General features: G+C 48.5%; 1 protein-coding gene across 3 annotated transcripts in view; it reads right to left on the bottom strand.

Annotated features, from left to right (window-relative positions):
- LOC149367674 (uncharacterized) overlaps positions 1-25,441 on the bottom strand; it is a 247,321-nt gene that overhangs the window by 38,729 nt on the left and 183,151 nt on the right. For 2 of the 3 annotated variants that reach the window (XM_089556781.1, XM_089556773.1), the window contains 4 exons: positions 19,008-19,100; positions 17,695-17,754; positions 2,203-2,297; positions 615-678 (listed from right to left, as the gene is read on the bottom strand). In XM_089556781.1, the coding sequence (XP_089412907.1) occupies positions 615-678; positions 2,203-2,297; positions 17,695-17,754; positions 19,008-19,100 (312 nt within the window). The remainder of the gene's footprint in view (positions 1-614; positions 679-2,202; positions 2,298-17,694; positions 17,755-19,007; positions 19,101-25,441) is intronic. The other variant, XR_016285090.1, reaches the window with a different exon arrangement.

The following is a 25,441-nucleotide window of genomic DNA, read 5'->3' as shown; positions in this document are numbered from 1 at the left end:
TCCTGATTGTCACGTATAAATTCGTGATTCTTTTCGAGAATAAAGTCAGTTGATGTCTAGTGCCTGTGTTGTCTTCGTCTACCCTTGTCCCTGTTTTTCAGCGCTACTACTATGTCCTCTCAATGCAGGTACAGCCTTTCTAAAAATATACGGACCAAATCTTTGTGTATTTTAATTTTTGCAAGGGGTGGTATATTAATGAGGCCAATTTTCTCCCGTTCTGGTCCCTCCAGAGCGCTTGCCCGCCAAGAACTGCTGCAACAGCTGCATTTCGGCGGACATATTCTTTGACAAAGCTGGCACTTTTCGGAGAGAAGTCTGCCCTGTGCCACAGTGCAGTCAATCACAGCGGCCAATATACCGCTCGTTCCCCACAGGTGTGGCCGCAAAGAATATCCTGCTTTCGTTGCTCCCAGAAGAAAGAGGAATTTAAACAAAATATTTCGAAGGTTTTTCGGGTATGAATGAGCAGTTACGCACGAAGCTGGAACGAACTGCACTTTTGCGCGCCCTGCAAACATGTGACGTTTGCCGGACCTTGGGATTCATACGCTAATCCGATCCCTCAGGACAATTTGTTCCGACGCAAATGTTCTACTCCGCAGGAGACTCACCTTGGCTGTCTCCCGCGCAGCTACCGCACCCCGTGCTTTCGGAATGACAAACTTCAATATGAGCCTGAAAGAAATTTTCATGTTAATACGCCTCAAATAAAAAGGTTTTTTTCGGTCCATTTCGGTTTCAGTTCCTGACTATACCAAAGACTAACGCGTTAACATTTCCATTTGCAACAACTTATCTGCGGCGTTCATAAAAAAAAATACGGCACATGAGTGAGAAGCGCAAAGCCCAAACTCTTCAGTTTAGCCTCAGCGAAAACCCGCCTGTGCCTCATTTAAGCTGCGGGAATGATGTTTTAATCGCAGGCTTTATTTGAGAACAAAACGTGTTGTAATGAGGAGGGCTGACACCAGCTGCTTGCGTAATCTTCATTACAAAGGCAGACAACAGAGCTACGAATCGGGACAAGACATGGGACGAGTACGCTAAGAACCATATTCTTTATCGCGATGGGCTTGGCAGCATATACATACAGAAATAAAGAGAGAGCACAGAAACAAACCGAATTCCGGTATGTCTAAGAGCGCCAATCTTTTCCCCAGTCAATGATGAAGGAAAAGCGTTTCCTCTGAGGGTACTGTCGCCTATGGATCACTGACACGCACGTCAGTGTATTGTCAAGCTGTATACGCCAACGAAATGATTCTAGCAAGACTGTGGTTAAAAAGCGTGGCTTTTCGGGCTTGCTGGTGCACGATCATAGCGAGCGAATATAGCGCAGAGTAGGAGAGGACACAAGAAGACCGGAGAGCCGGAAGAAGACAAGGGAGAACCGGATGAAAGGGCAGAAGTCTCTTTCGGGACCACGCTGAATATGCGATCAACTACACTATATCATGGAAGCGACATAAGGAACCAGTCACGCTGAAACCACATAGCTCTTGTTTGGGCTGAGCGCGAAGATTGTGAGGCGTTTCTGAGTGGCTAAATTTAAAGATATCTTGCTCACTAGGCCAACAACACTAGCAAGCACAGTGACATGAGTTTCTCATATGCCTGTGGCTGAACTCCGCGCGGCTTTCGTTCATCAGCGACGAGTGAAAACGTAGATGATGTATCCCACACTTTGTTTTGTTTCTTTTCGCGCTTACTCTGTATTCTATGTATGTGTATGCTGCAAAGAGTGTAGCAATAAATCATTTGGTTGTTGTCGAAGTCGTCTCTCATCTGATGCTTTGGTGTGTTTCTCAGCGTTCTCCGCTGCCTTTATAAAGGTCATGATGATCCTACAGAAGTTGGCGTTGGCAGTCCTCTTACTAGGCCGTTTGATCTGGCTCCTGCAGCGGGGCCGAGAATTCAGCATTAGCATGAGCATTAGGGATGTGGCCGCGGAGGGCCCACATTTGTTCTACCATGGGAAGTCCTTTTATGACGAGTTATGATACCTTTACACAAGGCTCCTCCAGAGTCACTGCATCGACCGCTCTCCGAACCATCAGTGCGGCAACTCAGCATTAGAGTGCTGTAGCCGCAGAACCACAAACGCTGGACTAACGCAAGGCTGTGCTTAAGCTAGTGTGCTTTTCCCATGCACTTTCCCACTGACGCACGCTTTTTGGACCGGAACTGAAACGGACGTACCTCTGAAGAAATGTGAGTTTGTACGGAAGCTTCGACGCATCCCAAGGTGCGGATGGCATCTTCCTGTCTGTGTCCGGAGCCACTGCCGCAGCTGCCTGGAAGGCAGAAAAGACGGATGAGCACGACCGTGAGTCGTAGACGGCGCGACTTCGCGTGAACGGACAAGCGTGAACGTTTGGACACGGATGTAGAGAGACAAACGTGGTAGGTGGTGCCTCCTGTTTGTCTTTCTGCCTCGATGTCCCGCTCTTCAAGCAGGCACGCCCAAACGACAGTGAGAACCTGCGAGGATTTTTATTCATTGCTGTAGTTTATTTGTATAATTTATGGGAAATAATCCAGAACTGCCCAAGAATTCTCAACTGCTGCAGAGCTCCGCTTATACAGTTCGATGAAGGATGCGGGAGAGGAAAGCTTAGAATATCGGCTGCCCTGCAGTGGGGAGAAGGAAACGGCGATGAAAAGAAAAATAGAGAGACGGAGCAAAAAAAAATGAAACGAAAAGATGTGCGCTGCAGAATGGCATGTCGGGCAAGCACGCCGCACTCAGAAACCGATGCATTTTTTGGCAAGCTTGCATGGCTGACTATCGATACGGCCACAGCTCGTGCATTTTGTTTTCTCGATGATCCCGTCGGTCTGAGATTAGTACGATGTTTCTCTTTCAGCGCTAATCAGATTGCATTCGCAAAGCCGCTGTTGATTCATCACATCCAGAGGTGCCACGCCGCCGATCGGGAATCAGTACCGGTTCATGAAAGCAGTCCAGAGGGGCAGGCGACAAAGCGAACTCGCTTGAGGCAGTGGGAGACAAGGCGGATCCAAAGTGAAAGGTTGAAAGAACGGAGGTGTTCGCTGTCAATCTGGAACTGATTTCTTGCAGCACGTGCAAGTTACCGCGCAAACATGACAAGCGTGCCGCTGCGTCAACCCGCATGATAGCGATGGCAATCAGGACCCCTTCGGCGGGTGTCGTGAGTGTGGCGGCTCCCTGCCAAGCTGCTGTCAACCCGGAAGCATTTTATGATTAATAATCATTATCATACTCAGCCTGACTGCACCCACTGAAGGGCAAAAGGCTCTTCAGTGTTGCTCCAATTAATCCTCTCCTTAGCCAGCTGCAGCCACTGTATCCAGGCAAACTTCTTAACCTCATCCGCCCGCCTAACTCTCTGCCGCTCCCTGCTACGCTTGCCTTGTCTTGGTATCTACTCCGTTACCCTTAAGGACCAGCGGCTACCGTGCATTCGCATTGCATGCCCTGCCCAAGTCCATTTCTCCCTCTCGATTTCGATTAGGATGTCATTAACCAGCGTTTGTTCGCTCACCCACTACGCCTACTTCCGATCTCTTAACATTACACCTCCCATAGCTCGATGCGTTGTCCTTAACTTAAGATGAACCCTTTTCGATAGCCTCCACGTTTCTTCCCAATAGGCAAGTACCGGTTAGACACGGCTGTTGTATACTTTTCTTTTGAGTGATATTGGCAAACTTCCATTCATGTTCTGAGAGAACCTGCCGTATCCGCTCCACTCCATTCTCATTCTTCTAGTTACTTCCCTGACGTGATCCGTATTAGCGGCCACTAAATCCCCTAAGAAGACCTGTCTCACTCATTGATCATGCTTTGCGGCTCATCTCCTGGATGAGCTAGTGGATGATTGCGCATGAGTAATGTTCTCACATTTTCGTAACAAGTTCATCATTTATTACTTTTGTTTTGGCCAGTTACTTCATTTATAATAAGGTACGTCCTTGCACTTCTATCTGCCCTCAAGTATAACTCTGCCTTGCTTCGCGACTTTTTTATATTGTTGATTGACCGTTTTATGTTTTGTGAGTCGCGTTCTGTGCGCGTCGCATGTGTTCCTTCGTTGTGTCCTGTCTTCTGCTTGCAAGTACGTACCTTATTATGGTTTATTGGTTTATTGGGGTTTAACGTCTCAAAGCAACTCAGGCTATGAGGGACGCCGTAGTGAAGGGCTCCAGATATTTCGACCACCTGGGGTTCTTTAACGTGCACTGACATCGCACAGCACACGGGCCGGTAGAATTTCGCCTTCATCGAAATTCAGCCGCCGCGGCCGGGATCGAACCCGCGTCTTTCGGGTCAGCAGCCGAGCGGCGTAACCGGAAACTAACCAGCCGATGCTGCGATTCAGGGAAATAATAACGCATTATAGCGACAACCTCCGCCTTTTCCCGGCCCCTGCAAAGGGGCTGAGTAAGACGGAGGAGCGAACTTTAAGGCTCCTGCAGACAGGTAGTCTACTCTGTCCTGCAATCTTAAAATATTACCATCCTAACACGGATGGGCGATGCCCGCACTGTGGGGAAACCTCTAATATCTTCCACATGGTGTGGGCATGTACTCAAAATCCCCACCTCCCCCCTTCCCCAACCCCTTCCAGAGAGGCATGGGAGACTGCCCTCCTCAACTGCTCCTCGCTTGAGTCCCAAAGGGCTGTGGTGAAACGGGCGAGAGACGGGGCATTGTCATGCGGTGTCCCGGACTAGGGACGCCGACTACAATGTAGCGGGGCCACTCTGTGGCTCCCAAACTCTATTTCAGCAATTAAAAGTTTTCACCACCACCGCGCCACCGCGGCGGGGCAAGAAATAGAAGTTCATCATGCAGAACGATGCGTAGAGCAGCTTGGAGGCCTTGCAGGGCTTGTTTGTAATAGAAAAACTACTGTCTTTCTTAATTTTCTGGTCTAATTAATCAACTCAGTGGAATTTCGCACCATTCGAGGAATTGTGGGAAGTGGTGTCTACCTCGATCAATAAGATGTTAGCCGGCAAGGCCATAGGCCCGCACAGCTAGTGGAAGAAACTGAGCCGTCTGTGTAGACGCGCAACTGTTAGATATAGATAGCGTGCAAAGGAGCACAAGTACGCCCTTCTTCACTGCGTGAAACAACGTTGGACCATTTGAGCTGTTTGTAAAACTTTCCCATCTTTTAAATAGTTTTCAATCCACTTGCGTAGCCACTCTCCGAGGCCAAGGATGCGCATGGCGATAAACAGAGTCGAAAAAGGCCTTGATGATCATCGCTGTCAGGATGTGTCCAGCATAAAAGTCCCCTTCAAATAGTGAAATGAGTGCGATGACGTCATCAATCGCAAACGTGTTTTGGTGAAACCCGTTGATCTCTTGGGGATATTAACTTCGGCGTTCGAGGAACCATGTGATGCGTTAGTCGATCACGCATTCCATTAGCTTACCTACTCAACTCAGTAGCGCGATGGGTCGAAAAGATGCGTAGCTTCTTGGCTCCTTACCAGATAACAGAACGGGGGACAATTTTCGCCAGCTTCCACTCCTTGAGCAGCTCACCAGTCAGCAAGGAAAAATTGCGGCATTCGCGGAGACGACGGCGGCAGTTGCGGCGCAGTTTAGCGATAGCTTGATAGCTCACTTCGTCGTGGCAGTTTGACCTGAGACAGATTGATTCGGCTGTGAGTGTGAAGCCCAGATCCAACGAAGACGCTGTCGCCCTAAACACATATATTCTCTGCGTAAATGAAGACCAGTACGACTGTGGCAACATGACGATCGGGCCCACAAGAGCAAGGTTTAAAAGGGCTGCGCTTATCAGTCCTCCCCGAGGGGCTCTGCGTGAAGAAGAGGTTGGCGCATCCTCAGACTCCTCAAGAACTAGACAAGTGACTGCGCATACAGCGGAGCACGAGACCCCACAGCTTCCAGAGTGGCCGTGGGTATTACGTTGTCGTTCGTCTTTGACGTCCACGAACAAAAAGCCACGCTTTAGCATGCAGGGTATTTTTGGTTCTGCACGGATGTCACAAGCCAAAGCGCATTGTAGGCATACAAGCGCCTACATCGGAGCCTGGTCATATAGGAAGGGGGTATATTTAGTAACACTTCAGGTAGCGCACTTTTGCGTTTAAATGGCATCTTTTCCGTGATCCACACAAAGTGAACAGGTTGCTTTCCAACATGTCGACAGGAGGCCTTGTCTTGCCAAAACGTTGACAAGCACCCAGAGGCTTCCCCCCCCCCCCCCCCCCCTTTGTCCACCCACTTTCTGTGTATGAAGAAACCATCCGCCTGGCATCCCTCTACCATGGACTCCAACTTTTTACATGACTTGTCCGGCGCATCCGGTCCAGCGCAAGTGTATGATATGATGTGTGGTCAAACGCAGCCTTTCCAGATTTACAGACTGGAACCAGGCCGCTGCAGTTCCATTCGTTAGGCTACTGTACCCCCCCTCAATGTCGAAATATTGGCTCGAAAGTGCAGGGGAAAATACGCCACACCACTGAGCGTCTGTAATTACCAAGAGAGGCATCTAGCTTTTCAATGGAAAAGATGAGATGCATGAGCGAATCTCTAAAGCCAGAAACTTCGCTCAAAGTCAGCGTTGCGGATGGAGACTTGCAATGAGGTCGGAGAACTCTTCGGCGACTTCAATATCGCCTCTTGTGAAGCACAAGACTTGAAAGCATATCTTCGAAGGGCACGCACACCCTCCAGGCACGTGACAATAATATTGAAAGAAAAAGCAATTCACAAAAATAGTTCTAACGGAGGGCTTGCTAGCTTTCCCGTGCAGGGTTGCATGCTAGGGTTGCCGTGCAGCTTTGCCTCAGCTCTTCTGAATGAGGTTTGCAATTCTGAGGCCGAGAGGCGACTTTGTGCGCCAGTCAGAGTGATCGAAGGTGCTTTAGTTCCACATCCAATTCGGCGCATCTTGGCACTGGCTTTCGCAGTCTTTTTTTCCGCTCTCTTCTTGCCGCAGATCCGGGAGCAAGGCCTGTCGGCATGCGTCTTCAGTGAGTAACAGCGCACACATACTGGCCAGAAGTGGAATCCATGCAGACAGCAGTGAACTAGACACTGGCAAGCCGAACAGAAGAGTTACACAAAAAAAGCTGCTGAAAGAGCGAGTTCGCAAGAAAAGGAGTAGACTGGGTGCCGGGCTCCACTCAATGCTCCTGCGAACGCGTCCCTTTCTGGTGGTTTTTTCCGTAACCACGTACCAAACTACGATTCTTCTATCTTGAGCAGGAGAGAACGCGACATATACACACAGAGGATAAGTGAAGTGGGTCGTCTTGGTAAGCGATAAAGAGGGGATTAGTAGTCAGTGGCAACAGATAAATGCAAAACGTTTTTTCGTGCAGACATGTGAAAGGCAGGCCAACGCGCGCTCACTTGATCACGGTCTCTGAATAACACTGTCGTTCAGTTTCAAGCGCCCAGTGAAATTTCTGCACGAGGCGACACGTGCGCCATGATTGAATTAAAAAGACTAGTGCAATAGACTGGGAAAAAGAGGTAGAAACAGACAGGGCGAGCGCTAAAGATCAACTGAAAATTTACTTCGACAGAAGGTACATAAGTACCGTTCTGTGGCGCATGCGCGCACAGGATTGAAACAGAGAAAGAAGTCACAAATCCACACGTGGCTAAGAGTTTCTCAGGTATATCCTCTCTTTTTGTGGCATGACAAGAGAAGGCGTGCTGACGCAGCTATCGCCTTCCCTGGTAATGTGATAGGCCTCGCATATCTCACAATGTAACCTCACTCCACTTCTACCAAGCACACACGTGGCATGAAATAATGGCACGCACCTGCAACGCTTACAATGCTTGGCCAAAAAACCTCCCCTCGCCAATGGGTCGACCGCAGCATGGCGCTATCGTAGCCGGTCGTTTAGACAGCGTCCCGACTGCCCGACATAGCGCTACCCGCAGGAAAGCGGCACGCGGTACACGACACCAGTTCTGCAAGGTGCAGACTTGCATTCGCGCTTTCTTGCGCAGGCTGGCTTCTTTTCGTCGTTGACGATTTTTCACATGCGCATCAGGTTTTCGGGAGCAGCCAACAAAACTTCGACACGCTCTTCCCTCCGACTTTTTCAGCCGGAGCGATAGCTTGTGCCTGTACAGTATACGGCTGTTCGCCTCAACCTCTTGCAGCCTTTTTCGGCTAACACCCTGAATTCTCTCATCAAGCATTCTGCCACTGCCGCCGCTGTTTCGCGAGGGAAGCCGCCCCTGGCCAACCACACCGCTTGAGTATGCAGGCTCTGCGCAATTTTATGGTGCTGTGACCTCACAAGGGCACCGCGCAGACAGTTTTTGGCCATACCCCGCTTAACCAATTTGGAATGGCCGAATTATAAGCCGAAATGTCCTTTTTTAGTGCTTGGCTGGTATGCCCAACAAATGTGCTGTATGCCTTCTTTTGAAAGGCATACAGCGCTGAGAAATGTGCTGATACTGTGCGTAGTTAATGAGGAGGAATATTTGTACGTTGAAATAAATGACCATCGTCCTAGCGCTAACTGAAAGCTTATTCAAATAAGAGCATTAAAAGTTTTCAGATTTACAGTGGGCAGTGCTAGCAGGGTGTCGAACCAGCAATTTTTCGGGTTCGGTTCGGGTTCGGGTTCACGCCTTTCGGGTTCAGTTCCGGGTTCGGCTCCAGAGGGCCATTCCATTCCGGTTCGAACCGGTTCGGACCGTCTCGAACCGGTTCAAACGGGTTCAAACGGGTTCAGGAAAAAAAATAGAACGCAGATTGGTTTCTGTCAACCTTGCTATGCGTTTTCTTTTCTTTTGTTGCACATTGGTATACAAAATAAAAAATGCAAAGATTTGTTTACGAGAACATAAAACTGGGCTAGTTGGTAAGGGTTCATGCTTAAGTAGCGCAGTAAACAGGACAAAAGGAAGACTGGAGACGACACAGACGCTGACTAGCAACTGGTTATTACATTTTCGGAAAAGTGTATGAAGGCGCTGGAGACAGTGAACAATCCAAAAAACTGAAAAACAAAGATCAAAACTGAAAATCCATACTGTGCATGCACATCATAAACGAGTCATGACACCTTTTTCAACGAAATTCGAAGACTATATTCCATGATAGACGGCACTCCCCTATCTCCTGGACCTCCACAGCTGCCAATAAAGCCTGACTCCTTATCAACGAAACCGATGGATGGTGAAGCAACACGCTCATCTGCTTCCTTTCTTATCATTAAGGCCTCCACCATCTCCATTCAAATTCGATCACGGTGATTAAACAGGAGACTTTTTTTTCTAAGTGGGTAAGCAATGAGCATTTGTTCGAACATCACAGATGGGTGAAAAAAGTAGCGGTGTCGTACAACTTGGCTTTGCATTGCAGCGAGTGCAACGATTGCTTCACCTCCAACTAGAGTACTCTTTTGTAATGGTGACCCTCCAACCAGTCCGCCGCAGGGACCCACCGTTGCATATACTCAACGTGTACTGCTCTCCCAAACTAAAGCGAGTGACTTTTGCGGACCTCTTTATTCGCGCGCTAAGAGTAGCGGGCCGCGATCCCTTGCTGATTGTGGGCGACTTTAACGCTCCCAGTCAGCAGTGGGGGTATCGCAAGGAGGAGTCGCGCGGGCGTAAGCTGGCGGAGCTTGAGTCCACGTTGGGCCTCACCCTCCACACGGACCCTGTCCACCCAACCCGGCTAGGAAATTCCGTGACACGGGATACGTGTCCGGACTTAACCTTCACTCGCAACATACGACACGCAGACTGGCTCAACACCGAGGAGACCCTCGGTAGCGACCACTGCATCATTAACACTACACTACGCACACACCCCCTCAAGCGTCCCAGAACACAAGCCCATATCCCAGATTGGACGAAATTCAGGCAAAATTTTAACTCACTTGATAATACACCCATTTCCGCGCAAGGCTACACAGCATGGTCCCAACATCTGCTGGCACACCTTTCCTCGCATGAAACACACATCCAGCTCTCAGAGGCGGTCACGGACGTGGATAACCAGCTTCTACACCTCTGGGAAGCACGTCGCAGCCTCGTCTGCCGTTGGCGACGCCAGAAACACAATAGAAAGCTTAAAGCTCGAATTGCCGAGCTTACCCAGAAAGCGGCAGAGTACGCGGCCCAACTCGCCGACTCCAACTGGGTAGATAGATGCAACACGGCCGCGCGACAAATGTCCAGCCGAAACACGTGGCGTCTCTTTCGAGCCCTAATCGACCCAACCCAAACACGAACCGAAACGCAAAAACATTTGCACCGAGCCCTGCACGCTTTTCCTGGCAACACGACTCAACTGGCACAGAAACTTCGGGACCAGTATCTGTGTACAGCCCAAGACCCCCGTGGATCTGCGTACTCTTATGCAGGCAGAGAGAACACGGAGCTGGATCAACCTTTCCAGCTCCATGATCTGCGGGCGGCTCTCGCCAAAATGAAACGGGGCACTGCGCCAGGACGGGATAAGGTGACCGTCAAGCTTTTGACGAACCTGCCCGACTTGGCATACGAGTCCCTCCTGGAATACGTCAATGCGATTTGGCGCGGGAACACCCCCCTGCCAATCGAATGGAAAACGGCTTTGGTCACTTTTATTCCTAAAGCTGGCAAACCAATTGACACAGATAACCTCCGCCCCATCTCTCTCACCTCATGTGTGGGCAAACTAATGGAGACGATGGTGCGGGATCGGTTATCTACATATCTTGAAAACAAACAAGTCTTTGCGAGCACCATGTTCGGATTCCGCCCACACAGATCCGCACAGGATGTCCTCCTGCAACTCAATCGGGAAGTCCTTGACCCCCTCGAATGCCCCCATAATGACCGGGTAGTACTCGCCTTGGATCTTAAAGGGGCATTTGATAATGTAACACATGAGATCATACTCACTAACCTAAGTCACACCGACTGTGGCCTCAACACATTCCAATACATAAGCCAATTTTTAATGGATCGTCAATCCTACATTCGAATTCAAGGTAGAGACCATGGTCCTTACCTACTCGGCACGCGGGGAACCCCTCAAGGCGCGGTACTTTCCCCGCTGCTCTTCAATCTGACCTGCCGGCCCAGCTGAGTGGTGTCGCCGGCGTGCAGCACGCCCTGTACGCCGATGACATCACTCTGTGGGCCACGCAGGGCAGCACAGGAGACATTGAAACCAGCCTGCAAACAGCGGCGACGATAGTAGACCGCTACGCCCGCCGCTGCGGTCTTCAATGTTCCCCTCAAAAATCGGAATTTGTGCACCTCCGCCCCTCACAGAAGGGCACAACTAAAATATATCTCTCTCTTGAGAGTGGTCCCATACGCCAAAGTGATGAGATACGGGTACTCGGACTCTACATCCACAAACACAGGCGGCCAGACACTACATTGGCCAAACTCCGTAAGGTGGGGGACCAGGTGGGCCGCATGGTCCGCCGGGTTTCCAACAAACGCGGAGGGTTACGAAGTAAGGATGCCTTGCGGCTGGCAAACGCCTTCGCAACTAGTCGAATTCTCTATTCGACTCCTTATCTCCACCTACGGAAACAAGAGGAGGACGCCCTTGAGGTCATCCTTCACAAAATTGTTAAACGTGCCCTTGACCTCCCCATCACTACTTCAAACAGCCGGTTTATGGCTCTTGGGGTGGTGAATACTTTCCGGGAGCTCCGGGAGGCGCACCTTACAAACCAGTACACGCGCTTGTCGCTAACGGAGTCGGGTCGCCGCCTTCTTGCTCGACTCCATATCCAACACACCCCTCCAATGGAAGACAGGTTTCGCATCCCGGAACTGTGGAGACGTGCCCTCCACGTGCGGCCTCTTCCGGCAAACATGTCACATGAAGACCATAATGGTCGGCGCCTGGCACGAGCGGAAGCGCTAGCCCGATATTATGGGAACAAAACAGGTGTATACTACGTGGACGCCTCCGGCCCTCACCACGGGGGATGGTACACGGCCGCGGTAGTCCACAACAGCAACACAGTTAACGGTCTAACTTTCAGAGCCCGCAGTGCAACACAAGCAGAAGAGGTCGCGATTGCTCTCGCGGCCTCACATTCCAATTCAAAACACATAATCACTGACTCGCGAGGGGCCTGTCGGAACGTCGAACAAGGCTGCAGTCCCTTCCTAGCCTATCGAATATACCGAAATTGCATACGGGATACGGACCCCGCACACCGTTACCTCATATGGGCCCCTGCTCATCAGGGGTTGGCAGGAAACGAGGCAGCAGACGCAGCCGCCCGCGCGCTCTCTCACCGGGCTGTTTTCTCCTCCCCATCCGATCAGGAACCCGATTTTAATCCGGTCTATACATTCAAAGATATTACAGCATATTATCAAAATTGTCATCGCCTTTACCCTAGCCCATGTAAAGGCCTGAAGAAGGCGGATGAGCGGCTCCTTCTCCGCCTTCTCACCAATACATTGCTGTGCCCGGCAGCGCTAAAACATTTTGACCCCTCCTTTAGCGGCAGCTGCCCACACTGTAGTGCAGTGTCTTCTGACACTTATCACATGGTGTGGGCCTGCCCCTCCAACCCCGCTATTCCCCCCATCCTCAACCCAACCCGGGAGGACTGGGAGGCGACCCTGCTCGGCTGCCACGACTTACAGGCCCAACAAGCCTTAGTCGGGCGCGCCCGGGCGGCGGCAACCGCCACTGGGGTCCCATACTAGGGACCTCCACCTAGTATTTGTAAGGATCGGTCCCTTACGGGCTGATCCAAATATACCTCCTGCTCATTCGTAATAAATGTTTTCACCACCACCACCCCAGTCGATAAGACAAGTGTCCTGTTTTAATAACCCTGTTTGCATTTGTAGGGAGTTGGTCGAGGCCTATGTGATCAGGACGGAAGCAGATGAGTGTGTTGCTTCACCATCCATCAATTTCGTTGATAAGGAGTCAGGCTTTCTTGGCAATTGTGTGAGGTCCAGGAGATAGGGGAGTGCCGTCTAGTATACAAGTTACTCTTCAAATTTCGTTGAAAAAGACGTCGTGACTCGACTGTGATGTGCATGCGCGGTATCGTTTTTACGTTTTAAACTTTGTTCTTCTTTTTTTTTCTGGGGGGGGGGGGGGTTGTTCCCTGTGTCCTGCTACCCTTATATACTTTTCCCAGAATAAAATAACCATTTGTTAGTCAGAGCTCGTGTCGTCTCCCGTCTTCCTTTTGTCGTGTTTACTACGTTACTTAAGCATGAAAAAAATTGTGTAATGGGAGACGTTATCACTTCATCATCATCATCATCAGCCTGACTACGCCCACTGCAGGGCAAAGCCTCTCCCATGTCTCTCCAATTAACCCTGTCCTTCGCCAGCCGCGGCCACCATATTCCCGCAAATTTCTTAATCTCATCCGCCCACCTAATTTTCTGCCCCTCCTGCTACGTTTGCCTTCTCTTGGAATCCACTCCGTTACCCTTAAGGACCAGTGGTTATCTTGCCTTCGCATTACATGACCTGCCCAAGCCCACTTCTTCCTCTTGATTTCAACTAGGATAACATTAACGCGCGTTTGTTCTCTCACCCACTCCGCCCGCTTCCGATCTCTTAACGCTACACCTATCGTTTTTCTTTCCATAGCTCACTGCGTTGTCCTTAACTTAAGCTGAACCCTTTTTGTTAGTCTCCACGTTTCTGCCCCATAGGTGAGTACTGGCAAGATACAGCTGTTGTATACTTTTCTCTTGAGGGATATTGGTAAACTGCCATTCATGATCTGAGAAAACCTGCCATATGCACTCCACTCCATTCTTATTCTTCTAGTTATTTCTCTCTCATGATCTGGCCCTACCTGCCTATTCTCTTACTACTTCCAGCACCTGGCTACCAGCTGCGAACTGCTGTTCCCTGGCTAGGCTGTTGAACATTGCTTTGGTTTTCTGCATGTTAATTTTTAGCACCACCATTCTGCTCTGCCTGTCTAATTCATTGATCATGCTTTGAAGTTCATGTCCTGAGTGACTTAGCAAGGCAATGTCATCAGCGAATCGCAAATTACTTAGGTATTCTCCATTAACTCTTATCCCCAACTGTTCCCATTTCTGGCCCCGGAATACCTCCTGTAAACAGGCAGTGAATAGCATAGGCGAGATCATGTCTCCCTGCCTGACACCTTTCCTTACTGGAATTTTATTGCTGGCTTTATGGAGAACTATTGGTAGCTGTGCAATCGTTATAAATATCTTTATTGAGCTAGAGCAGTCCTAACAATTTGTTTAAAGATTTACGCAAATAGCAGAAGCGGAGGAGTAATAACTCAAGATTTCACATAAACCTGACGTACGAGGGGGGACCCAGAAGAAACCGGATTTTTTGTATAAAAACTTTATTTATTAACTCTTGCACAAATTCCCTTCAGTCACCTTCAAAGTACTCTCCATGAAATGCAGTGCACTTCTCAAGTCTTTTTTCCCACTGTTTGAAGCATCTCTGGATCTCTTCAACTTTGATATCGTCCAGTGCCCTTTGCGAAGCTGTTTGAACGGCCTCCACATCACCAAAACGCTTCCCCTTTTAGACTTTTCTTCATTCCCGGAGAGAGAAAAAAGTCGCACGGGGTTAGGTCTGGTGAATATGGAGGGTGGGGAACGACAGTCCATCCCCGAGAGGCCAAATAGTGGGTAACGCGTAAGGCCATGTGTGCGGGGGCGTTCTCGTGATGAAGGAACCAGTCACTCGATCGCCAAAGTTCCGGGCGTTTCCTCCACACATCTTCTCGCAGACGTTTCAAGACTTCCAAATAAAAGTGCTGGTTAACAGTCTGGCCAGGGGGAACAAATTCTTGGTGCACAATTCCACGAACATCAAAAAAGACCATGATCATTGTCTTTACATTCGACTTCAACTGTCTTGCTTTTTTTGGTCTCGGAGAGTTGGGAGACTTCCACTGGCTTGACGCTTGCTCAGTTTCTGGGTCATACCCGTAACACAAACTCTCATCACCTGTAATGACTGTGGTCAAGAAGTTTGGATCACTTTCAATCTCTTTTTTTTTAAATCCCGGCTCAAATTCAGTCGAATGTTCTTGTGATCCTGTGTGGGAATGCGAGGAACAAATTTAGCGGAAACACGTCTCATTTGCAACTGCTCATTCAAAATTCGCTGACACGAGCTCCAACTCACACCTGTCTCTTCTGAAATATGGTCGATCGTGAAACGACGATCTTCGTCCATTTTTCACGGATTCTTTCAACGTTTTTATCGTTTCGAGACGTTGAAGGACGTCCAGAACGAGCATGGCCTTCGACACTCATCTCGCCACGTTTGAAGCGCCCAAGCCACTTGAAAAGTTGCGTGCGGCTCATAGCATCCTCTTTAAAAGCGTGTTGCAACATTTGGTAAGCTTCCGTTGCCGATTTTTCAAGCAGGAAACAAAACTTCAAACACAATCTTGGTTCTTTTAAATTTGCCACAAAGAGTTCGCAGGCGGAACAAAATAACTGCAAGCGAAACACAACACTACGCTCAAATGTTTACCTACAAACTTATGTCGTCTGCACAGCTGTTTCGTGAAGGTCTCTACTAAACCCATCTCGCGGCAGAACTCTCTACTACGTCTGCGAATGGCAGCGCGCTCTCAGTTCGGTTTCTTTTGGGTCCCCCCTCGTACAAGTCTTTAGAATTGGCAGTATATTAAAGAAGCGTGAATTAGACTTCTTCCCTGGCCGCAGACTTCCTGCAAGTTTGCTGTCGCATATACTGGGTACCATTTCGAACGTCCAAGTGCAGACAGCTACGGCTGGGTAAGTCTATGCGCTAAATCATCTCATTTTGCCCGAAAACAAGAAATATGCCGGGATGCAAAAAAGTGGGGCTGAACCGGGTCCCGAACCGGTTCGGAACGGTTCTTTTGAATCGTTCCGGTTCGGGTTCAGTTCCAAGATGGCGAAAAAAATATGGGTTCGTTTCGGTTCCGGTTCCGGGCGAAAATTCGGGTTCGGTTCCGGTTTAGGGTTCGGGTTCAGTTCCGGTTCGACACCCTGAACTGTGCTAGCAGTAATTTCTCTCTAACTGAAATATACTCACCCTAGGGGTCTCCGGTAAATGCATTACCGTATTTTCCGGTGTATAAGACGCGGGTTTTTTTCAAAAATCTTGCTGGTGCGTCCTATATAAGGGTGCGTCTTATATGCGAATTTTCCGGTTTTTTTTTGCGAGTTCAAAAATTACTCAGGTTCATGTTCAAGCTTTTTCCACCGAAAAAATATTGCTACCAATAACGCGGTTGTAACATGGTTAATACTTCAATACGGGGACCGCCGTGCGCAACTTTTTTAGGTGAACTTTATCATGAAACGGAGGGGTTGACCACTTCCGGGATCTTAAACACACGGCCGTTTCGGAGGCCCCAAGCAAAGGTAATGTGAAAGGACAAAAGATAGCGCCAGTCGCGCTTCTCGCCATTGTCAAGACAAGCCAAGAGAAGCCGATGTTTTTTTTTAGTGACCCTTTGCAAGTACGTAGTGCGAAGAGAATGCTTCAGACGCATTGCCTTTTTGACAGCGCATCCGAAGACGAAGACTTTGAAGGTTTTATGTAAAAATAAATTGTTATGGACATAGAGTTCTTTCGCTTTCTTTTTCTTTTGTGCTAAAACGTGGGCTGGTATGGCGTGAGTGTTGCATTTTTCGATCAATTAGCGTTGCTTAAGAACTTCTCACACGTACGGTGCATTTTGCGATGTTCGCATAAGCATGTTTAATTAAGCCTCACTAGCCTAACTGGGTAAATGGGGGTGCGTCTTATACACGGGTGCGTCTTGTACACCGGAAAATACGGTAACCTAAATCTGAGGTGAAGATGCAGTGCTCAGCGTGTTTAGTGCAGATAGTGTAGAAATTTGGAAATTGCCTTTTCGCGTAGAACCTTTAGCCGTAAGATGTCTGAATATCATTTACCATCCTTGCTAAGTTACTCGTGTACTCAGTATAAAAACACAGAAAGTGGTAGTAGGCCAATACTATGTGTTTTTTTTTGTTTTTGCAGCACAATTTTCGTGGGCACTTTCGCAAAAAAAAGTATACTAACTTTTTATTCTTATTATGTAAGAAAGAGTGAAATCTAGCTCGTGTTCATTGCTCATTGTGAATTGCTTTTATTATGACCAAGTAAAGTTCTAGTGATATTAATTGTGCAAACATTCAGTTAGCGCAACGATTGTGCGTATTTATTTTAAAGCATATATGTCCCTCACTGCATGTGAAAACACGTTTTCGACCTTTGTACCCCGCCGCGGTGGATCAGTGGTTACGGCGCTCGGCTGTTGGCCCGAAAGACGCGGGTTCGATCCCGGCCGCGGCGGCTGAATTTCGATGGAGGCGAAATTTCTGAGGCCCGTGTACTGTGCGATGTCAGTGCACGTTAAAGAACCCCAGGTGGTCGAAATTTCCGGAGCCCTCCACTACGGCGTCCCTCATAGCGTGAGTTGCTTTGGAACGTTAAACCCCAATAAACCAAACCAAACCAATCGACCTTTGTACCCCTCTGTATACCGCTCCGACGGAGATCATTTTTTTTCTATTCTTGCTCTGCACTCAATGCGACCAGTACCCCCTCAAAAATAATCTAAAAAGTGTAGCGCCCCACAAGGTGCTCAAATTTTCACGCATTGACACAGTGTTACACATAAGTTACCAGCAGTTCCTTAATCAAGGCCAATGTTGGGTTTTCCTACCTTTAAGGACTTGATCAGTGAAGAAGGATCCAGCGACCATGGCTTGATATAGACGTCAAACTATAGAAAAAATGAAGGAAAGCGAGTTCTGTTACAATAATGCTCCCCGACATGACCCTGGGTGTTTTTAAGCGTCACATCGAGCATTGTCCTGTACCAACGCTTGGCACAGGAACGTGTTATTCGCTTAGTTGAAGTTATTTACGACTATGAAACTTTGTCTCTGCTTGAGCAGTTCAATAAAATTTCACGGGCACTTAATTGTCATATGCGATTACACTGCCTTAGCATAAAGTATTCTTCTTGCTTTGAGTTGATTTTCGTATACTTCTTTTCTTCTCCTCATCATTTGTGATAAACTCTGCCATGTGTTTCCTTGCTCACAACAGGTTCCTAGCTCAAATTTGCATAGAAAACTGCTGAGCAACTTTGCTTTGCTCTTTGCTCACTTATTCCTAGTCATTGTAATTTTTTCTGAGCCATTCCCACTTTGCTGAGTCATTCTAAGTCATTATGTGTCATTAGCAATTTTACAAAGCAATATCTTTAATGAAAATTTTTGGGGTGTTCTTGCCGTGACATCCGCCTTTCGGTCTCCCCCCTCTCCCCTAGAAGTGGCGAGGAGAATGTCTTTCTCTCGCCACTCTTCTACCTGCAAGCGTGACAGGTGCAATTTTTGTGCATACCACTACGCTAGACGCCGCCTTATATTCACAATAGGGCTCCCAGTGCTAAAGCATTAATTCCTTCCAATGTAACAGCGGGCTCGCTCGGTCATGCCGGCATGTGTTTGAATAGCTGGAACTGTTTATTGGCGGAGTGGCTAACATCGACCGCCACCGCTTACTTTCTTCTATGACCTAAGCCTTTTGCAATGTGTGACCTTCACCCTCACTGTTAAAAATTATTGCTAGCGAATTGTCGGCAGTTGCCCTTATAAAAATGGTCTATAGACATGTCTATAGACTTCTTATTGACTCTTTTGACTTCCTATAGATATTGCTTTTTGTCTATTCATAGTCTTATAGACAAAAGTCTACTAAAAGTGTATGGCCATAAATCTGCAGATTGTCTATAGACTGTCAATGGCATTTGTATTGCCTATAGACCTTTGTCTATAGACAGTCTGTAGATCTTAAAGACAGAAATCTATAGATACTCTATAGACTATCTAAAACATTTTTTGTAAGCACAAAGGGGTAGGGAAACTCTGATGGAGCTGCGCCTAAAAAGCGTGAGTAGAACCAGAGAGCCTTCTGTTTTCGCGCAGTATGTGGATCTTTTTCAGGCTGTCAGTGAACGACGGTGGTCACCTCTTTGACTGCGCGGTGGCCGTGCTTCTTGATGAACTCCCGAAACATTTCGCCGCACTCATCTTCAGCCGTCGAAAGCCATTCTGATGCTTCCTGTTGGAGAAAAAGGTAGGTGGCATTTGACAGGCTGTTCGTTGTTTTCTTTATTTGTTGCATTAAAATGAGGAGAGAGTGCGTGTGACCACAAATGCGGTTTAAACCGGGGCCTACACGCAAGTAATTTTTCTCTAGCACTAAGCACACCTCTAAAAACAACATCGTGTTTGTACCACATACAAAATGAGCATTATTATCAAAAACCAGAGCGAGTGGAACAAAAAATCGGGAAGAGCGAAATTACGCCCACTTAATAAATAACCCGCAATTAAAAGCAAATGCGTGTTAAGCACTTGGTGAGCTTGCTTGCAATATTAAACAAAAAAACACTATTACGACCCGAAAGACGCGGATTCGATCCCGGCCACGGCCGTCGAATTTCGATGGAGACAAAATACTAGAGGCTCGTGTACTGTTCAATGTCAGTGCTCGTTAAGGAACCCCAGGTGGTCGGAATTTCCGGAGCTCTCCACTAGGGCGTCGCTCATAGCCTGAGTCGCTTTGGGACGTTATGCCCCATAAATCAATCAACCAACCATAAATACTGAGGCAAACATGCGATCTCCTACAGAGGCCTGCAGTGCCCTGCAGTCATTGGGTACACGCGGAAGAACCAAGGCTTTTAAAACGCCAGCTCGGAAGGAAAGACCACCAAACCTGTGGATTTCTTTCCAGTAGACAGGTGCTAATCAAGAGAAAGAGTGGCCAAACTACGCACACGTTGGATGAGTGCGCTTTTCCGCCCTGTAGCCTATGAGGAGCAGCGGGAGTTGGGGGCTTCGGATTAACTGCGATCACGTGGGGTTATCTGACGCACATCATAGGCTGTCTCTGCGAGCTGTTCGTGAGGAGACCAACCCCACTCCCACCTCGCCGTGTACTGACAAGGCAGTAGTGAAACTAATCTTTAAATTAGTGGAAATCACCGGGAATCAAATAAATCTTGTTTACCATTAGTTCGAAAGAGTGGAGCCCGTCTGTCGGCTAAGGAACCCGGTGCTAGGCTCATGCCAACGTTGTCGTGTGGGTCGGAGAGTCGAGCTATCGGATCCAGCCAACCCGTCAGAAACCGAAGGGTTGCTCACTTGACGCGCTCCGGAAATCGCAGAGCGCCCTCGGAGCCGCCTCGCGTTTCCGTGGGCGCTCCGCAACAGCCTTGACTCGCAAGTATCGCGTTCGTGTAGATTCGCTTTTGTGGAATCAGGAATCACAGTGTGCTTGCTCAGCCCGACGCTGAACTCGGCCCTCTCCGGTCTGGTCTGTGTGGACAAGGCTTTGTTTAGAAGCATATCTGATAGCATGCACGGTGTCTGCACAATAAGTCCGGCCTTATAGGCACTTCCCTATGCGTCAGAAAGGAGTATTAACCCTCATCATCATCATCTTAAGCCTAACTGCGTCCATCGCAGGACAAAGTCCTGTTTCATGCCCCTCCAATTAATCCTACCCCGGCAAACTTGCTAATCTCATCCGTCCACTGAGCTTAGCCGTCCGCAGCTACGCTCGCCTTGCCTTGCAGTCCACACTGTGCCTTCAGCTACGATCGGTGCGTTCCCTCCGCAATACGCGCCCTGCTCGCGCCCGCTTCATCTTGGTTTCGACTAGGATATTACGAGCTCGCGTTTGCTCCCTGATCTACTCTGCTGTCTTCCTTTCTCTTAAGATTACACATATGATTTTCCTTTCTACAGCTGGCTGCGTTGTAATTTAAGGTCACTCATTTTCGTTAGCGGCCAAGTTCCTGCCCCATATACGTGTTCTCGTAAGATATAGCTTCTTCATAGTTAACTCTTGAGGGATACTGACAGGCTGCTACTGGTGATATCAGAAAACCTGGCGAATGCACTTCGACCCATTCTGATTCTGCTACTTGTTTCACTTCAACTTCCATGATCTGCGATCCCTGCCTGCCTTAAGTAGATCTACAAGGTCTGTTCTGAGAGCAGTACGACTCATTAAAAAAAATCATGAGAATAGTACAAACGATTACAACTTTCAAACGTAGCACTCTTCCGCATCTACACACTGCTGCGAACGAGTTTTCCAGTTTTCGTACGCCTCAAGTAACGCCTGGACCTGAATGCTGTTTAGCTCCCTCGTCACGGCCTGTTGAACCACCTCTACTGATCCCTGATGCTTCTTCTTTTAGTGTCGATTTTATTCTAGGGAATAGAAAAAAGCCTGGCGGGGCCAAGTCCGGGCTATAGGGGGGCTGAGGCACCGTTGCCACCTTGTGCTGGGCAAGAAACTCCACTACGCAGAACGCTGTGGGGCTCGGCGCGTTGTCATGGTGCAGCCGCCAATTGTTGGCGATGGCTGGGCGGACACGAACAAGGCGTTTTTGCAGACTTTTGAGCACTTCCACGTAAAAAAAAACTGCATTAACTGTTTGTCCGGGTGGTACGAACTCTTTGCGGATGACTTCATGTCGATCAAAAAGCAAATGAGCATAGACTTTTGCTTGCATTTGCTCATTCGCGCTTTCTTGGGGCGTGTGGGAGAAGTGGGATGCCATTCTTCGCTCTGCCGCTTGCCCTCTGGGTCGCATTCAAACACCCACGTCCCATCACAGTTCACTACATTGTCCAAAAGCTCAGGGTCCTCATACATATGGTGAAGATCCTGGCAGATCGCTTTCCGTTTGGCCTATTGCTCCTCTGACAAGCCTCGCGGCATCAGCTTCGCGCCCTCTTTCCTAATGGCTAAGATTTCTGTCACGATTTCAGAATCTTAGGTCTGTGGAATGCTCAAGTCACCAGCAATCATTCTGATACTCATCCTACGATCACTGTTCAGTAAAGTTTTCACTCTCGATATATTTTCGTTGGTCTTTCTACTCGAAGGGCGTCCAGAGTGGTCGTCGTCTTCCACTCTTTCCCTACCTTCTCGAAACAGCTTGTGTCACTCAAAAACACCTGATTTACCCATGGCAGCAACACTCTAGACCTCCGTAATCATGTCTGGAGTATCTTTGCCAGTTTTACCAAACTTTACACAAAATTTCATCACGTATCGGTGATCCAGTAAACGCTCCATGATCCTGGGCGACGAGGCGTTTCGACAGGGGTTCGCAGTACAAGTGACCTGCTCTCTTCAACGGCCGAGAGCCTACTGCCGATTTTTCCCACCGTTCCCAATAACCCCCTTCACCGATGCTGCGCGCGCAGGCCGCCTCTCGCCCGCCCGTTCGCCGAGGAAAAACCCAGTCCTACTACTTTCAGAACAGACCCTGTATTTCACTGTCATTTCCAACGGTCCGCTATCTTAAGCTGCTGTTCCTTTTCGGGACTCGTGTCTTACGCAGAGACAAACACATGGCAGCTCGTGAATTGCTTGAGGCCTAGCATATGAGAAAAACTTGGAGTTCCTGGGTTGGAAGTTCCTACCTAGCAAAACATTAAAAGGAAGGTGCATTCATAGATCTGTTTAAAAACAACTCACACACAGTTGTGAATTCCTCGCATATCAGGTTCTTTTCGCTCGCGCCCGTGTCTAGGCCCTTCCCTCTTAAGACTACACAAGCACTGGCCTGAAAGAAACGGCTGGAAATAGACGCATGTCCCGACGTGTGCCGCGTTTTAAAGCGTTGGCAGTACAGAACTGACTGGGCGAAAATACCGCGCTGTGCTAGTCTGAAGCCTGCACGCACTTCAGTCCTCCGCCGACCGCCACCCTAGGAAACTCCGCACTGGTAACGCAGACCTTTCGCATCACAAGGAGAAAACTGCCGTTGTCATGTGGGTAAGAAAGCTGAGATAACCGAGGAATTGTACACAGATCTACAGAGTAGCCGAAATAAATAGGATAATAATAACGGGGACAGAGGCGCAGGGGAATTATACATCCTATTTCTAGGATGCAGTGCGGAATCGCGTGCCTTGTTGAGGGAGAGCGGATTACAGCGGCCGAGCACTTCACCCTAATCGGATTGAAGAACCACACATATGATCATGCCTAAACCGTCGACCGGTGCCGCCTATGTTCAGAGACGTCTGAATTACAGCGTGAGCCACATCAGATCTTTCTGCGAATAAAATGCCAGCTCAGAGAGGGCTACGTGGTGGGAGGACAGTGCGCATGGGCTACTTCGTTCTGCTCCATCAAAAATGAATTACCAAAATGCCCAAGCTGCTGTCCTAGCAAATCCATACATATGTGTGCAGCATTTTATTAAGTGTGGACAGCCAGATTGCTTCCCAGACTTTACCAAGCTGACCCCGCATGGATGGGTTATCATCTTATGCTCACCTAAACCGCTTGATTTGTGAAATGCCGCATTTGTCTGCAGCCAGCCACGCCGTTAGCTTTTTAAAGCAGCATGAAACGATGGTATGGGAACGGTGAACCGGCTGCACTTGCCGCAAAGCTGCAGTTCTGGCATCACGCTTCGATGCTTCTGTGGGTGCCCGCGTCGGCAGTGAATCACACGGTTCGCTGTTGTACAGGCGGTTCTCCTATATACTCTTTAAAGAAGATACAGCAAAATGAGGTAGACAACCGATTACTTCACCGTCTGTGTTGTTCGCCGACAGCTGCACCGTTTGTAAGCACGGCGAGCTCAAAAAGGGCACGCAGCACCAGAACACGATGCCTGGACAGCCAATACATCCAAGCGCCATGCATCAGCAGATGTAAAACGTAGCAGGGGTCGGTTTTAAGCCAGGAGTTTCTTCCGCTTTAAATGAGGATGACGACCTTAACACTACAGCAATGAAGCATCATCTTTCAGGGATTATTACAGAGTGTGCAATATAGGCAGCCGTGATAGGACCGTTAGACAGGATACCAAAAAGAAACTCCAAATCTTTCAACTCTCCTCTGTGTGGAAGCCTCTAGCCCATCAGACAGAATAGAACCGGCCAAGCTCTACAAGAAGAAATAATTAGGAGAAAGAATCAAGCTTGATCTAAAGAATGCAGTTAGGCTCAAAGCGGTAAAGAGGAAATTAAGAATAGACAAAAAATCAGATCTACGCGCTAAGAAACAAAGAGGGCAGTGTCATTACCAATATGAATAAGAGCTAAAGTAGGCGATGAGTTGTACACAGATATATACAGTAGCCGAAGCAATCAGGATGGTAATGAAAGAGCCCATAGTGCAGAGCAACTGGACTTGCCGTCGGTAACGAATGGGGAAATAAAGAAAGCCTCAAAAGCAATGAAAAGGGGAACAACAGCTTATGAGGATCAGGTAACTGCAGGCATGTTGAAGGACGGTGGGAATATCGTGCTAACAAAGCTGGCCACACAGTATGCGCAATGTTTCATGACATCAACCGTGCCGGAATTTCGGAAGAACGCTAACATTATCTGAATTTATAATAAATGGGAGATCAAGGCCGTGAAAAATTGCGAACAGATTAGCTTACTGTTCACTGCATATTATGCATTTACTAAAGTAATCGTTAATAGAACCAAGTAAACCTGGAATTCAGACAGTCAAAAGACCAGGCTGGCTTTCGCGAAGGTTACTCGACAGTAGACCATATTCACAATAAAAAACAGGTGATAGAGAAATAGGGAGACCGCGAACAACACATAGTCATCATTGTTTGTTTTGGTTAGGTTTATGAGGGTTTAACGTCCCAAAGCGACTCAGGCTATGGGGGACGCCGTAGTGAAGTGCTCCACAAATTTCGACCACCTGGGGTTCTTTAACGTGTACTGACATCTTACCGCACACGGGCCTCTAGAATTTCGCCTCTACCGAAATTCGACCGCCAAGGCCAGGATCGAACCCGCGTCTTCTTCCGGGTCAGCAGCCGAGCGCCATAACCACTGAGCCACCTCGGCGGCGGGCAGAGCATGTAATGCGAAGGCAAGATAACCGCTAGTCCTTAAGGGTAACGGAGTGGATTCCAAGAGAAGGCAAGCGTAGCAGGGGGGCGGCAAAAAGTTAGTTGGGCGGATGGGATTAAGAAGCGTGCGCGAATACGGTGGCCGCAGCTGGCGAAGGACACGGTTTATTGTGGAGACATGAAAGAGGCCTTTGCCCTGCAGTGGGCGTAGTCAGGCTGGTGATGGTGAAACGCATCCGCCTGCTCCCGGGATGGGACCCACATCCTCAAGATCAGCAGCCGATGAAGGGATGAAGGTGGTAGTGAAAAAATATTCAGAGGGCGCTTTGGCTCCCCAAAGCGCTGCAAGGAGAAAGCGTTTCCTGGCGCACTGATTTTTTTTATCTTTAAAACTTTATTTCCTGCCTTTTTTTTCTTATTTTGATTTCCAGGTTTCATTTGTTGCTGATAGTACAACCAATACTGCTAACGCAGATTTTTCGGATCACATCCTCTGATTCCCACAGTATTTTAATGTGAAATCCTTTAATGCCTCATACTG

The sequence above is a fragment of the Amblyomma mixtum genome, chromosome 1 (assembly GCF_055824585.1).
Source record: "Amblyomma mixtum isolate Tamu chromosome 1, ASM5582458v1, whole genome shotgun sequence".
Taxonomy (NCBI): domain Eukaryota; kingdom Metazoa; phylum Arthropoda; class Arachnida; order Ixodida; family Ixodidae; genus Amblyomma; species Amblyomma mixtum.
The sequence above is the reverse complement of the archived record's forward strand: the minus strand, read 5'-3'. Positions and strand labels throughout refer to the sequence as shown.